This window comes from Branchiostoma floridae, chromosome 15 (assembly GCF_000003815.2).
Source record: "Branchiostoma floridae strain S238N-H82 chromosome 15, Bfl_VNyyK, whole genome shotgun sequence".
NCBI classification, from domain to species: domain Eukaryota; kingdom Metazoa; phylum Chordata; class Leptocardii; order Amphioxiformes; family Branchiostomatidae; genus Branchiostoma; species Branchiostoma floridae.
The window spans coordinates 822,575-835,525 of record NC_049993.1 but is presented as its reverse complement, the minus strand read 5'-3'; the positions used below and the strand labels follow the sequence as shown (position 1 = coordinate 835,525).

The following is a 12,951-nucleotide window of genomic DNA, read 5'->3' as shown; positions in this document are numbered from 1 at the left end:
AAACTGACATTTAAGTTTAATGTCAGTTTACTTCCCCTTTCTCCCTTTCTTTCGATGTTCTATGATTAAAGATTACAAGACTTTAAACATTAAAGCTGACAAGAGGCAGAAAGCTACCCAATACACGGAAGCGTCTACACCTCACAGGGTCTTCATTAGCTAGCGCCCAGAAGTTGGACTTCATATTTCAGATATCATCTCTCTGTGTCGAAGGCACTTGTCATGAAAAGAATGCCCAACCGACGTGAACGTCGTTTCGTTGTTCTAAAGAACGCCCAAAGGACGTCGCAGGCGAAGACATTTCTTCCAGAAGACAAATGTTCTGTTTTACTAAAAGAACGTGTGCATACATTTATTACGTCAGGAGACACTTTGATTTTCTTTGATATTTGGTGGTGTGCGTGGCAGCCCTAGCCCTGTACATGTTCTACAAGGGAGTGTTGGTGGGTGGGTTTTAGACCCCTGCGATAGATCGCAATACAGTGGCGTGTATTTGTGTCGGGTGATTTTTTGACTGGAAAGTGTGATTGTTATATAGCTCTTTTGTGGGGATGTGGGTGGCCTTGAAAAAGGCCGGGGTTAACTCTAGCTCTGTCTGTAGTTTCACTTGGAACTTGTGTACTTGGTGACGGCCTTAGTGCCCTCGCTGACGGCGTGCTTGGCTAGCTCGCCCGGCAGCAGGAGTCGCACGGCTGTCTGGATCTCGCGGCTACTGATGGTGGAGCGCTTGTTGTAGTTAGCCAGACGGGACGACTCGGCGGCGATGCGCTCAAAAATGTCGTTGACGAAAGAATTCATGATGCCCATTGCCTTGCTGGAGACGCCTGTGTCGGGGTGCACCTGTTTCAACACCTTGTAGATGTAAACGCCGAAGGTTTCCCTTCTCTTTCTCCTCCTTCCGCGCTTCTTGTCTCCGGCGGGCCTGGCCTTGCCAGCTTTCTTAACGGCTTTACCACTTGGGGGCATGATGATGATGTTCTTGGCGTAGTAGACAGCAAAGAATGTCTGCACCCTTGCCGTCTCGGCTTTTTATGTGGGAAAGCATGCAAATTTTTCTGGATTGTCTCGTCGATGGTGCGGACGTTGCAGAGATTCTCTCCCCTCTCTATTGGTTCGCGGTCGTATGTTGTCGATCCAGCGGCGAGGTATAAATTGGTGGGGCAGGAGATTTTGTCTATTCATTCTTCCATCCACTTTGCCGTTTGTATAACGCTAATCAGTCGACTACTGCAAGATGTCTGGACGTGGTAAAGGAGGCAAGGCACGCTCCAAGGCAAAGAGCCGTTCATCCCGAGCGGGTCTACAGTTCCCAGTTGGCCGCGTCCATCGCTTCTTGCGAAAGGGAAACTACTCCGAGCGCGTTGGTGCCGGCGCTCCGGTGTACCTGGCGGCCGTGCTGGAGTACCTGACCGCCGAGATCCTCGAGCTGGCTGGTAACGCTGCCCGCGACAACAAGAAGACCAGGATCATCCCCCGTCACCTTCAACTGGCCGTCCGCAACGACGAGGAGTTGAACAAGCTGATGTCCGGCGTCACTATTGCACAGGGCGGTGTTCTCCCCAACATCCACGCCGTGCTTCTACCCAAGAAGACCGGCAAGGCCCAGTAGATTCCAGACGGAGACCGAACACCCCGGCCCTTTTCAGGGCCACCCACATCCTTTCGAAAGACCTGTATCATATTCGCATAAAACTACACACTACGTCTACACCATACACTGCCTCTAAGTCAATCGCGCATTACATCTACCATTCCATGGTAGCAAACACGTTGACAACCTTACGCATGTTATACGCCTGAGCAGAACAAGGTGGTACTTGCGAAAGAAATGAGCGCAGTGGTTCGTTTCATGCCAGCTGACATATCTGCGCATCATTTGTAGAACTATAGAGGATGACCAAGTAATACAAGCTGACATATCTGTACAATTATTTGGGTAACCGTAGGGGATGACCACGTGCTGCTAGCTGACATATCTATACAATTTGGGTAACCGTAAACGGTAAACACGTAAAGCACGTGGAGTAACACGTGGAATAGCACGTGGAAGACAAGAGCATAAGCCTTTTTTTGGGAGGGGGGGGAGGGGTATTATTGGTATGTACGTGCACAGGCACGGGGCTGTGTGCAAACTTGTGTGGCTGAAGTGTGTTTATCGGAAGGGTATCGTAATTCAAGAAATGTGAACGATGTAGATCTTTCTGGGATATGTGTGTGGCCCTGAAAAGGGCCGGGGTTGTCTTGACTCTTGTTCCGATCCAGCTTATGCACGTTCCCCTCGGATGCGGCGTGCGAGTTGGATGTCCTTGGGCATGATCGTAACCCGCTTGGCGTGGATAGCGCACAGGTTGGTGTCCTCGAAGAGACCGACCAGGTAAGCCTCGCTGGCCTCCTGCAGAGCCATGACCGCCGAGCTCTGGAAGCGCAGGTCGGTCTTGAAGTCTTGGGCGATCTCCCGCACTAGGCGCTGGAAGGGCAGCTTGCGGATGAGCAGCTCCGTCGACTTCTGGTAGCGACGGATTTCTCTTAGGGCCACGGTGCCGGGTCTGTAGCGGTGAGGCTTCTTGACGCCGCCGGTAGCCGGGGCGCTCTTGCGAGCGGCCTTGGTTGCCAACTGCTTCCTGGGGGCCTTGCCACCGGTGGACTTACGGGCGGTCTGCTTGGTACGTGCCATATCGAATAAACTCTGTCTACGCCGAAGTGCACGACAATAAGAGTAGTCGGCAGACTGTGGAGAGCGAATTTATAGCACCCGCTAATGATATGCCCCGTAGATTTCAATTGCCCGGTGCCCTGTCGTCTGATTGGTTGTCTGCCGAAATCTGGCACTGTGATTGGTCAATTGTTAGAGCGCCAGGATCCGATTTTTCGCATCAAGCTCGACCCTTTTTGGACCGGCGTCACGTCGGAAAATGTGGCAATTTTGATATTGAGCTGTTTAGAATGGCTATCGGGTACTAGTGTAGATTTGTGCCTACGTGAGGTAATACGTAACAAGACGTCACCTTACTCAGTAAATTTGTCGATAAATACACAATATGACTTTGTCTTCACTGTGTCAACGAAATAACAATAGTTTTGTTAGACTGTGCGCGTGTATGTATGTATGTGTGTGTGTGTGTGTGTGTGTGTGTGTGTGTGTGTGTGTGTGATCGTTCGTCTTTTAACTTGAGCAAGGGGATGGGGAGGGCGGTGTTGCTGTACGTATAGAAAGTTTATTATTATTATTATTGTTGTTACTCTTTATTCCATGTGTTCTATCTTTCAAGGGACAGAGATAGTATGTATTCGTGTGGATATGTGATTGTGATAGTTCTTTTGTAAGGTTGTGGGTGGCCCTGAAAAGGGCCGGGATTTTCGGTCAGATCTTCACTTCTTCTTGGGCTTGGAGGCCTTCTTGGCGGGCGCGGTCTTCTTGGTGGTCTTCTTTGTAGGAGTCTTTTTGACGGATTTCTTGCTAGCAGGTTTCTTGGCAGGAGATTTCTTGGTTTTCTTGCTCGCGGTCGGTTTCTTGGTCGTCGTCTTCTTGGGGGTGGTAGCCTTCTTCGCCTTGGGCTTCTTTGGCTTGGTTGTCTTTGGTTTCGTGGCCTTCTTAGCCGCGGGTTTCTTGACTGGCTTCTTGACGGCCTTCTTTGCCGCTTTCTCGGCGGCTTTCTTGGCTGCCACGTTGATCTTGAAGGACCCCGACGCCCCGGTCCCTTTAACCTGTAGGAGGGTACCCTTCTCCACCAGGCTTTTCAGAGCGCGCTTTATGAAGTGCGATTTCTTCTCCACGTCGAACTTGTAGTTGCCACCGATGTACTTCTTGATAGCCGACAGGGAAGAACCGGTGCGGTCCTTGAGCGCTTCCACGGCCGCCGTAACCATGACGGTGGTGGGCGGGTGAGCCGCAGGGACCTTGGGCGCCGCGGGCTTCTTGGCCTTCTTCGGGGACGATGCTGGAGCGGACATGCTGTCTTGCCTTGTCTGCGTTAGTCGCGCAAATCAAATGAACCAGATGTCTTGTCAAGCTGGCGTGAAGTACTAGTACTAAGGGCACGGACCTGGCCGGAATCGTCACGCCTTGTCTGCGTCTTATTGTCCGTCGAACTTGCGTTTCTTTTCTACTTTGACACACATTGACAGTGGAATTCCACCCTTACCAGGCATGACAAATGATACTTGATTGGTTTATCAAAGTACAGCACAGCACAGTACTGTCTTTTCACGGCAAGATAGCTGTGACGACTCATCCAGCCGGCCCGCGCATGGAGCAACAACAATACAACACACACATCAAGATCCATCCGCCGCGCACAGAAAACACATCGCATTTTACTACATGTCTCCTTCCACACACTACAAACACCCGCTAATTACAAGAAAAGCACCAAAGACCAAAACATCAGCAAAAGAAAACACCATTCATACGCACCCATCATTAAAAACACATACAAACACACAGAATCAAGACAACTAATAAACAAACGCAAACGATTATTGAGAACTACAATCGTACGTGAGCACAAACAGGTGTGATTGCTTGGGTTTTGAAAGAATGTATCTTATATGCTCATTCTTTATCAGAGAGAGTCGGCTGTGTACATGTGTAAGGTCGTGATTGTTGTGAGAAAAATACAGCTCTTTCTTAGACTTTTGGGTGGCCCTGAAAAGGGCCGGGGTTTGCTTGCGATGATAAGTCAGTCGGATCATTTAGCCACCGAAGCCGTAGAGGGTGCGGCCTTGGCGTTTGAGAGCGTAGACAACGTCCATGGCTGTGACGGTCTTGCGCTTGGCATGCTCGGTGTAGGTCACTGCGTCGCGGATCACGTTTTCCAGGAAGACCTTGAGAACACCTCGGGTCTCCTCGTAGATGAGGCCGGAGATGCGCTTGACGCCGCCTCGGCGAGCCAGACGACGGATGGCGGGCTTGGTGATGCCCTGGATGTTGTCGCGAAGCACCTTACGGTGACGCTTGGCGCCTCCCTTTCCGAGACCCTTGCCTCCTTTGCCACGTCCAGACATGATACAGGCAGGTGCGATGTTCTTCTCGACTAGGATTAGAGCGAGGAAATGAATGAGTGTTCTCTTGCCGGATCCTGTTTAATAGCGGCCCTGCGGACCTACGAGGAGTCTAGACCGCGACCGGTCGACCACACCTGGCCAATGGTAGGACGCCATCCGTCACTCCATACGAGCTACTCAAGACAACTCCACGCCGACGATTTTGCACCGGAAAGCCAGCTCTGGCATTGAAAAAAAAAAAAAAAGTTAAAGGACATCGAAACAAAGGGAGAAAGGGGAGTAAACTGACATTTAAGTTTAATGTCAGTTTACTTCCCCTTTCTCCCTTTCTTTCGATGTTCTATGATTAAAGATTACAAGACTTTAAACATTAAAGCTGACAAGAGGCAGAAAGCTACCCAATACACGGAAGCGTCTACACCTCACAGGGTCTTCATTAGCTAGCGCCCAGAAGTTGGACTTCATATTTCAGATATCATCTCTCTGTGTCGAAGGCACTTGTCATGAAAAGAATGCCCAACCGACGTGAACGTCGTTTCGTTGTTCTAAAGAACGCCCAAAGGACGTCGCAGGCGAAGACATTTCTTCCAGAAGACAAATGTTCTGTTTTACTAAAAGAACGTGTGCATACATTTATTACGTCAGGAGACACTTTGATTTTCTTTGATATTTGGTGGTGTGCGTGGCAGCCCTAGCCCTGTACATGTTCTACAAGGGAGTGTTGGTGGGTGGGTTTTAGACCCCTGCGATAGATCGCAATACAGTGGCGTGTATTTGTGTCGGGTGATTTTTTGACTGGAAAGTGTGATTGTTATATAGCTCTTTTGTGGGGATGTGGGTGGCCTTGAAAAAGGCCGGGGTTAACTCTAGCTCTGTCTGTAGTTTCACTTGGAACTTGTGTACTTGGTGACGGCCTTAGTGCCCTCGCTGACGGCGTGCTTGGCTAGCTCGCCCGGCAGCAGGAGTCGCACGGCTGTCTGGATCTCGCGGCTACTGATGGTGGAGCGCTTGTTGTAGTTAGCCAGACGGGACGACTCGGCGGCGATGCGCTCAAAAATGTCGTTGACGAAAGAATTCATGATGCCCATTGCCTTGCTGGAGACGCCTGTGTCGGGGTGCACCTGTTTCAACACCTTGTAGATGTAAACGCCGAAGGTTTCCCTTCTCTTTCTCCTCCTTCCGCGCTTCTTGTCTCCGGCGGGCCTGGCCTTGCCAGCTTTCTTAACGGCTTTACCACTTGGGGGCATGATGATGATGTTCTTGGCGTAGTAGACAGCAAAGAATGTCTGCACCCTTGCCGTCTCGGCTTTTTATGTGGGAAAGCATGCAAATTTTTCTGGATTGTCTCGTCGATGGTGCGGACGTTGCAGAGATTCTCTCCCCTCTCTATTGGTTCGCGGTCGTATGTTGTCGATCCAGCGGCGAGGTATAAATTGGTGGGGCAGGAGATTTTGTCTATTCATTCTTCCATCCACTTTGCCGTTTGTATAACGCTAATCAGTCGACTACTGCAAGATGTCTGGACGTGGTAAAGGAGGCAAGGCACGCTCCAAGGCAAAGAGCCGTTCATCCCGAGCGGGTCTACAGTTCCCAGTTGGCCGCGTCCATCGCTTCTTGCGAAAGGGAAACTACTCCGAGCGCGTTGGTGCCGGCGCTCCGGTGTACCTGGCGGCCGTGCTGGAGTACCTGACCGCCGAGATCCTCGAGCTGGCTGGTAACGCTGCCCGCGACAACAAGAAGACCAGGATCATCCCCCGTCACCTTCAACTGGCCGTCCGCAACGACGAGGAGTTGAACAAGCTGATGTCCGGCGTCACTATTGCACAGGGCGGTGTTCTCCCCAACATCCACGCCGTGCTTCTACCCAAGAAGACCGGCAAGGCCCAGTAGATTCCAGACGGAGACCGAACACCCCGGCCCTTTTCAGGGCCACCCACATCCTTTCGAAAGACCTGTATCATATTCGCATAAAACTACACACTACGTCTACACCATACACTGCCTCTAAGTCAATCGCGCATTACATCTACCATTCCATGGTAGCAAACACGTTGACAACCTTACGCATGTTATACGCCTGAGCAGAACAAGGTGGTACTTGCGAAAGAAATGAGCGCAGTGGTTCGTTTCATGCCAGCTGACATATCTGCGCATCATTTGTAGAACTATAGAGGATGACCAAGTAATACAAGCTGACATATCTGTACAATTATTTGGGTAACCGTAGGGGATGACCACGTGCTGCTAGCTGACATATCTATACAATTTGGGTAACCGTAAACGGTAAACACGTAAAGCACGTGGAGTAACACGTGGAATAGCACGTGGAAGACAAGAGCATAAGCCTTTTTTTGGGAGGGGGGGGAGGGGTATTATTGGTATGTACGTGCACAGGCACGGGGCTGTGTGCAAACTTGTGTGGCTGAAGTGTGTTTATCGGAAGGGTATCGTAATTCAAGAAATGTGAACGATGTAGATCTTTCTGGGATATGTGTGTGGCCCTGAAAAGGGCCGGGGTTGTCTTGACTCTTGTTCCGATCCAGCTTATGCACGTTCCCCTCGGATGCGGCGTGCGAGTTGGATGTCCTTGGGCATGATCGTAACCCGCTTGGCGTGGATAGCGCACAGGTTGGTGTCCTCGAAGAGACCGACCAGGTAAGCCTCGCTGGCCTCCTGCAGAGCCATGACCGCCGAGCTCTGGAAGCGCAGGTCGGTCTTGAAGTCTTGGGCGATCTCCCGCACTAGGCGCTGGAAGGGCAGCTTGCGGATGAGCAGCTCCGTCGACTTCTGGTAGCGACGGATTTCTCTTAGGGCCACGGTGCCGGGTCTGTAGCGGTGAGGCTTCTTGACGCCGCCGGTAGCCGGGGCGCTCTTGCGAGCGGCCTTGGTTGCCAACTGCTTCCTGGGGGCCTTGCCACCGGTGGACTTACGGGCGGTCTGCTTGGTACGTGCCATATCGAATAAACTCTGTCTACGCCGAAGTGCACGACAATAAGAGTAGTCGGCAGACTGTGGAGAGCGAATTTATAGCACCCGCTAATGATATGCCCCGTAGATTTCAATTGCCCGGTGCCCTGTCGTCTGATTGGTTGTCTGCCGAAATCTGGCACTGTGATTGGTCAATTGTTAGAGCGCCAGGATCCGATTTTTCGCATCAAGCTCGACCCTTTTTGGACCGGCGTCACGTCGGAAAATGTGGCAATTTTGATATTGAGCTGTTTAGAATGGCTATCGGGTACTAGTGTAGATTTGTGCCTACGTGAGGTAATACGTAACAAGACGTCACCTTACTCAGTAAATTTGTCGATAAATACACAATATGACTTTGTCTTCACTGTGTCAACGAAATAACAATAGTTTTGTTAGACTGTGCGCGTGTATGTATGTATGTGTGTGTGTGTGTGTGTGTGTGTGTGTGTGTGTGTGTGTGTGATCGTTCGTCTTTTAACTTGAGCAAGGGGATGGGGAGGGCGGTGTTGCTGTACGTATAGAAAGTTTATTATTATTATTATTGTTGTTACTCTTTATTCCATGTGTTCTATCTTTCAAGGGACAGAGATAGTATGTATTCGTGTGGATATGTGATTGTGATAGTTCTTTTGTAAGGTTGTGGGTGGCCCTGAAAAGGGCCGGGATTTTCGGTCAGATCTTCACTTCTTCTTGGGCTTGGAGGCCTTCTTGGCGGGCGCGGTCTTCTTGGTGGTCTTCTTTGTAGGAGTCTTTTTGACGGATTTCTTGCTAGCAGGTTTCTTGGCAGGAGATTTCTTGGTTTTCTTGCTCGCGGTCGGTTTCTTGGTCGTCGTCTTCTTGGGGGTGGTAGCCTTCTTCGCCTTGGGCTTCTTTGGCTTGGTTGTCTTTGGTTTCGTGGCCTTCTTAGCCGCGGGTTTCTTGACTGGCTTCTTGACGGCCTTCTTTGCCGCTTTCTCGGCGGCTTTCTTGGCTGCCACGTTGATCTTGAAGGACCCCGACGCCCCGGTCCCTTTAACCTGTAGGAGGGTACCCTTCTCCACCAGGCTTTTCAGAGCGCGCTTTATGAAGTGCGATTTCTTCTCCACGTCGAACTTGTAGTTGCCACCGATGTACTTCTTGATAGCCGACAGGGAAGAACCGGTGCGGTCCTTGAGCGCTTCCACGGCCGCCGTAACCATGACGGTGGTGGGCGGGTGAGCCGCAGGGACCTTGGGCGCCGCGGGCTTCTTGGCCTTCTTCGGGGACGATGCTGGAGCGGACATGCTGTCTTGCCTTGTCTGCGTTAGTCGCGCAAATCAAATGAACCAGATGTCTTGTCAAGCTGGCGTGAAGTACTAGTACTAAGGGCACGGACCTGGCCGGAATCGTCACGCCTTGTCTGCGTCTTATTGTCCGTCGAACTTGCGTTTCTTTTCTACTTTGACACACATTGACAGTGGAATTCCACCCTTACCAGGCATGACAAATGATACTTGATTGGTTTATCAAAGTACAGCACAGCACAGTACTGTCTTTTCACGGCAAGATAGCTGTGACGACTCATCCAGCCGGCCCGCGCATGGAGCAACAACAATACAACACACACATCAAGATCCATCCGCCGCGCACAGAAAACACATCGCATTTTACTACATGTCTCCTTCCACACACTACAAACACCCGCTAATTACAAGAAAAGCACCAAAGACCAAAACATCAGCAAAAGAAAACACCATTCATACGCACCCATCATTAAAAACACATACAAACACACAGAATCAAGACAACTAATAAACAAACGCAAACGATTATTGAGAACTACAATCGTACGTGAGCACAAACAGGTGTGATTGCTTGGGTTTTGAAAGAATGTATCTTATATGCTCATTCTTTATCAGAGAGAGTCGGCTGTGTACATGTGTAAGGTCGTGATTGTTGTGAGAAAAATACAGCTCTTTCTTAGACTTTTGGGTGGCCCTGAAAAGGGCCGGGGTTTGCTTGCGATGATAAGTCAGTCGGATCATTTAGCCACCGAAGCCGTAGAGGGTGCGGCCTTGGCGTTTGAGAGCGTAGACAACGTCCATGGCTGTGACGGTCTTGCGCTTGGCATGCTCGGTGTAGGTCACTGCGTCGCGGATCACGTTTTCCAGGAAGACCTTGAGAACACCTCGGGTCTCCTCGTAGATGAGGCCGGAGATGCGCTTGACGCCGCCTCGGCGAGCCAGACGACGGATGGCGGGCTTGGTGATGCCCTGGATGTTGTCGCGAAGCACCTTACGGTGACGCTTGGCGCCTCCCTTTCCGAGACCCTTGCCTCCTTTGCCACGTCCAGACATGATACAGGCAGGTGCGATGTTCTTCTCGACTAGGATTAGAGCGAGGAAATGAATGAGTGTTCTCTTGCCGGATCCTGTTTAATAGCGGCCCTGCGGACCTACGAGGAGTCTAGACCGCGACCGGTCGACCACACCTGGCCAATGGTAGGACGCCATCCGTCACTCCATACGAGCTACTCAAGACAACTCCACGCCGACGATTTTGCACCGGAAAGCCAGCTCTGGCATTGAAAAAAAAAAAAAAAGTTAAAGGACATCGAAACAAAGGGAGAAAGGGGAGTAAACTGACATTTAAGTTTAATGTCAGTTTACTTCCCCTTTCTCCCTTTCTTTCGATGTTCTATGATTAAAGATTACAAGACTTTAAACATTAAAGCTGACAAGAGGCAGAAAGCTACCCAATACACGGAAGCGTCTACACCTCACAGGGTCTTCATTAGCTAGCGCCCAGAAGTTGGACTTCATATTTCAGATATCATCTCTCTGTGTCGAAGGCACTTGTCATGAAAAGAATGCCCAACCGACGTGAACGTCGTTTCGTTGTTCTAAAGAACGCCCAAAGGACGTCGCAGGCGAAGACATTTCTTCCAGAAGACAAATGTTCTGTTTTACTAAAAGAACGTGTGCATACATTTATTACGTCAGGAGACACTTTGATTTTCTTTGATATTTGGTGGTGTGCGTGGCAGCCCTAGCCCTGTACATGTTCTACAAGGGAGTGTTGGTGGGTGGGTTTTAGACCCCTGCGATAGATCGCAATACAGTGGCGTGTATTTGTGTCGGGTGATTTTTTGACTGGAAAGTGTGATTGTTATATAGCTCTTTTGTGGGGATGTGGGTGGCCTTGAAAAAGGCCGGGGTTAACTCTAGCTCTGTCTGTAGTTTCACTTGGAACTTGTGTACTTGGTGACGGCCTTAGTGCCCTCGCTGACGGCGTGCTTGGCTAGCTCGCCCGGCAGCAGGAGTCGCACGGCTGTCTGGATCTCGCGGCTACTGATGGTGGAGCGCTTGTTGTAGTTAGCCAGACGGGACGACTCGGCGGCGATGCGCTCAAAAATGTCGTTGACGAAAGAATTCATGATGCCCATTGCCTTGCTGGAGACGCCTGTGTCGGGGTGCACCTGTTTCAACACCTTGTAGATGTAAACGCCGAAGGTTTCCCTTCTCTTTCTCCTCCTTCCGCGCTTCTTGTCTCCGGCGGGCCTGGCCTTGCCAGCTTTCTTAACGGCTTTACCACTTGGGGGCATGATGATGATGTTCTTGGCGTAGTAGACAGCAAAGAATGTCTGCACCCTTGCCGTCTCGGCTTTTTATGTGGGAAAGCATGCAAATTTTTCTGGATTGTCTCGTCGATGGTGCGGACGTTGCAGAGATTCTCTCCCCTCTCTATTGGTTCGCGGTCGTATGTTGTCGATCCAGCGGCGAGGTATAAATTGGTGGGGCAGGAGATTTTGTCTATTCATTCTTCCATCCACTTTGCCGTTTGTATAACGCTAATCAGTCGACTACTGCAAGATGTCTGGACGTGGTAAAGGAGGCAAGGCACGCTCCAAGGCAAAGAGCCGTTCATCCCGAGCGGGTCTACAGTTCCCAGTTGGCCGCGTCCATCGCTTCTTGCGAAAGGGAAACTACTCCGAGCGCGTTGGTGCCGGCGCTCCGGTGTACCTGGCGGCCGTGCTGGAGTACCTGACCGCCGAGATCCTCGAGCTGGCTGGTAACGCTGCCCGCGACAACAAGAAGACCAGGATCATCCCCCGTCACCTTCAACTGGCCGTCCGCAACGACGAGGAGTTGAACAAGCTGATGTCCGGCGTCACTATTGCACAGGGCGGTGTTCTCCCCAACATCCACGCCGTGCTTCTACCCAAGAAGACCGGCAAGGCCCAGTAGATTCCAGACGGAGACCGAACACCCCGGCCCTTTTCAGGGCCACCCACATCCTTTCGAAAGACCTGTATCATATTCGCATAAAACTACACACTACGTCTACACCATACACTGCCTCTAAGTCAATCGCGCATTACATCTACCATTCCATGGTAGCAAACACGTTGACAACCTTACGCATGTTATACGCCTGAGCAGAACAAGGTGGTACTTGCGAAAGAAATGAGCGCAGTGGTTCGTTTCATGCCAGCTGACATATCTGCGCATCATTTGTAGAACTATAGAGGATGACCAAGTAATACAAGCTGACATATCTGTACAATTATTTGGGTAACCGTAGGGGATGACCACGTGCTGCTAGCTGACATATCTATACAATTTGGGTAACCGTAAACGGTAAACACGTAAAGCACGTGGAGTAACACGTGGAATAGCACGTGGAAGACAAGAGCATAAGCCTTTTTTTGGGAGGGGGGGGAGGGGTATTATTGGTATGTACGTGCACAGGCACGGGGCTGTGTGCAAACTTGTGTGGCTGAAGTGTGTTTATCGGAAGGGTATCGTAATTCAAGAAATGTGAACGATGTAGATCTTTCTGGGATATGTGTGTGGCCCTGAAAAGGGCCGGGGTTGTCTTGACTCTTGTTCCGATCCAGCTTATGCACGTTCCCCTCGATGCGGCGTGCGAGTTGGATGTCCTTGGGCATGATCTAACCCGCTTGGCGTGATAGCGGGTGCCAGGCTAGTACTGCGAAAGAAACTCCGTGCTTTTTTT

At 50.7% G+C, this 12,951-nt stretch overlaps 9 protein-coding genes and 1 pseudogene across 9 annotated transcripts; 3 read left to right on the top strand and 7 right to left on the bottom strand.

Moving 5' to 3' along the window:
* Positions 1-537: 537 nt before the first annotated feature.
* On the bottom strand, positions 538-1,024 carry LOC118431747 (histone H2B-like). Its single transcript, XM_035843041.1, has one exon. The coding sequence runs from the start codon at positions 964-966 to the stop codon at positions 604-606; it is 363 nt and encodes a 120-aa protein (XP_035698934.1). The 5' UTR covers positions 967-1,024; the 3' UTR covers positions 538-603.
* Positions 1,025-1,214: 190 nt separating this feature from the next.
* LOC118431741 (late histone H2A.2.2-like) lies at positions 1,215-2,120 on the top strand. The gene has a single exon (XM_035843035.1). It carries the CDS (start codon positions 1,235-1,237, stop codon positions 1,607-1,609), a length of 375 nt encoding a protein of 124 aa, XP_035698928.1. The 5' UTR covers positions 1,215-1,234; the 3' UTR covers positions 1,610-2,120.
* Positions 2,121-2,211: 91 nt separating this feature from the next.
* LOC118431740 (histone H3) lies at positions 2,212-3,142 on the bottom strand. Its single transcript, XM_035843034.1, has one exon. The coding sequence runs from the start codon at positions 2,672-2,674 to the stop codon at positions 2,264-2,266; it is 411 nt and encodes a 136-aa protein (XP_035698927.1). The 5' UTR covers positions 2,675-3,142; the 3' UTR covers positions 2,212-2,263.
* A 62-nt stretch (positions 3,143-3,204) lies between these two features.
* LOC118431738 (histone H1-like) lies at positions 3,205-3,993 on the bottom strand. The gene has a single exon (XM_035843032.1). It carries the CDS (start codon positions 3,949-3,951, stop codon positions 3,370-3,372), a length of 582 nt encoding a protein of 193 aa, XP_035698925.1. The 5' UTR covers positions 3,952-3,993; the 3' UTR covers positions 3,205-3,369.
* A 367-nt stretch (positions 3,994-4,360) lies between these two features.
* On the bottom strand, positions 4,361-10,996 carry LOC118432129 (annotated as a pseudogene).
* On the bottom strand, positions 5,823-6,298 carry LOC118431746 (histone H2B-like). Its single transcript, XM_035843039.1, has one exon. It carries the CDS (start codon positions 6,249-6,251, stop codon positions 5,889-5,891), a length of 363 nt encoding a protein of 120 aa, XP_035698932.1. The 5' UTR covers positions 6,252-6,298; the 3' UTR covers positions 5,823-5,888.
* On the top strand, positions 6,500-7,343 carry LOC118431742 (late histone H2A.2.2-like). Its single transcript, XM_035843036.1, has one exon. It carries the CDS (start codon positions 6,520-6,522, stop codon positions 6,892-6,894), a length of 375 nt encoding a protein of 124 aa, XP_035698929.1. The 5' UTR covers positions 6,500-6,519; the 3' UTR covers positions 6,895-7,343.
* Positions 8,490-9,980, bottom strand: LOC118431739 (histone H1-like). The gene has a single exon (XM_035843033.1). The coding sequence runs from the start codon at positions 9,234-9,236 to the stop codon at positions 8,655-8,657; it is 582 nt and encodes a 193-aa protein (XP_035698926.1). The 5' UTR covers positions 9,237-9,980; the 3' UTR covers positions 8,490-8,654.
* Positions 10,997-11,107: 111 nt separating the features above from the next.
* Positions 11,108-11,594, bottom strand: LOC118431745 (histone H2B-like). The gene has a single exon (XM_035843038.1). It carries the CDS (start codon positions 11,534-11,536, stop codon positions 11,174-11,176), a length of 363 nt encoding a protein of 120 aa, XP_035698931.1. The 5' UTR covers positions 11,537-11,594; the 3' UTR covers positions 11,108-11,173.
* A 190-nt stretch (positions 11,595-11,784) lies between these two features.
* LOC118431744 (late histone H2A.2.2-like) lies at positions 11,785-12,781 on the top strand. The gene has a single exon (XM_035843037.1). It carries the CDS (start codon positions 11,805-11,807, stop codon positions 12,177-12,179), a length of 375 nt encoding a protein of 124 aa, XP_035698930.1. The 5' UTR covers positions 11,785-11,804; the 3' UTR covers positions 12,180-12,781.
* The last annotated feature ends 170 nt before the right edge of the window (positions 12,782-12,951 follow it).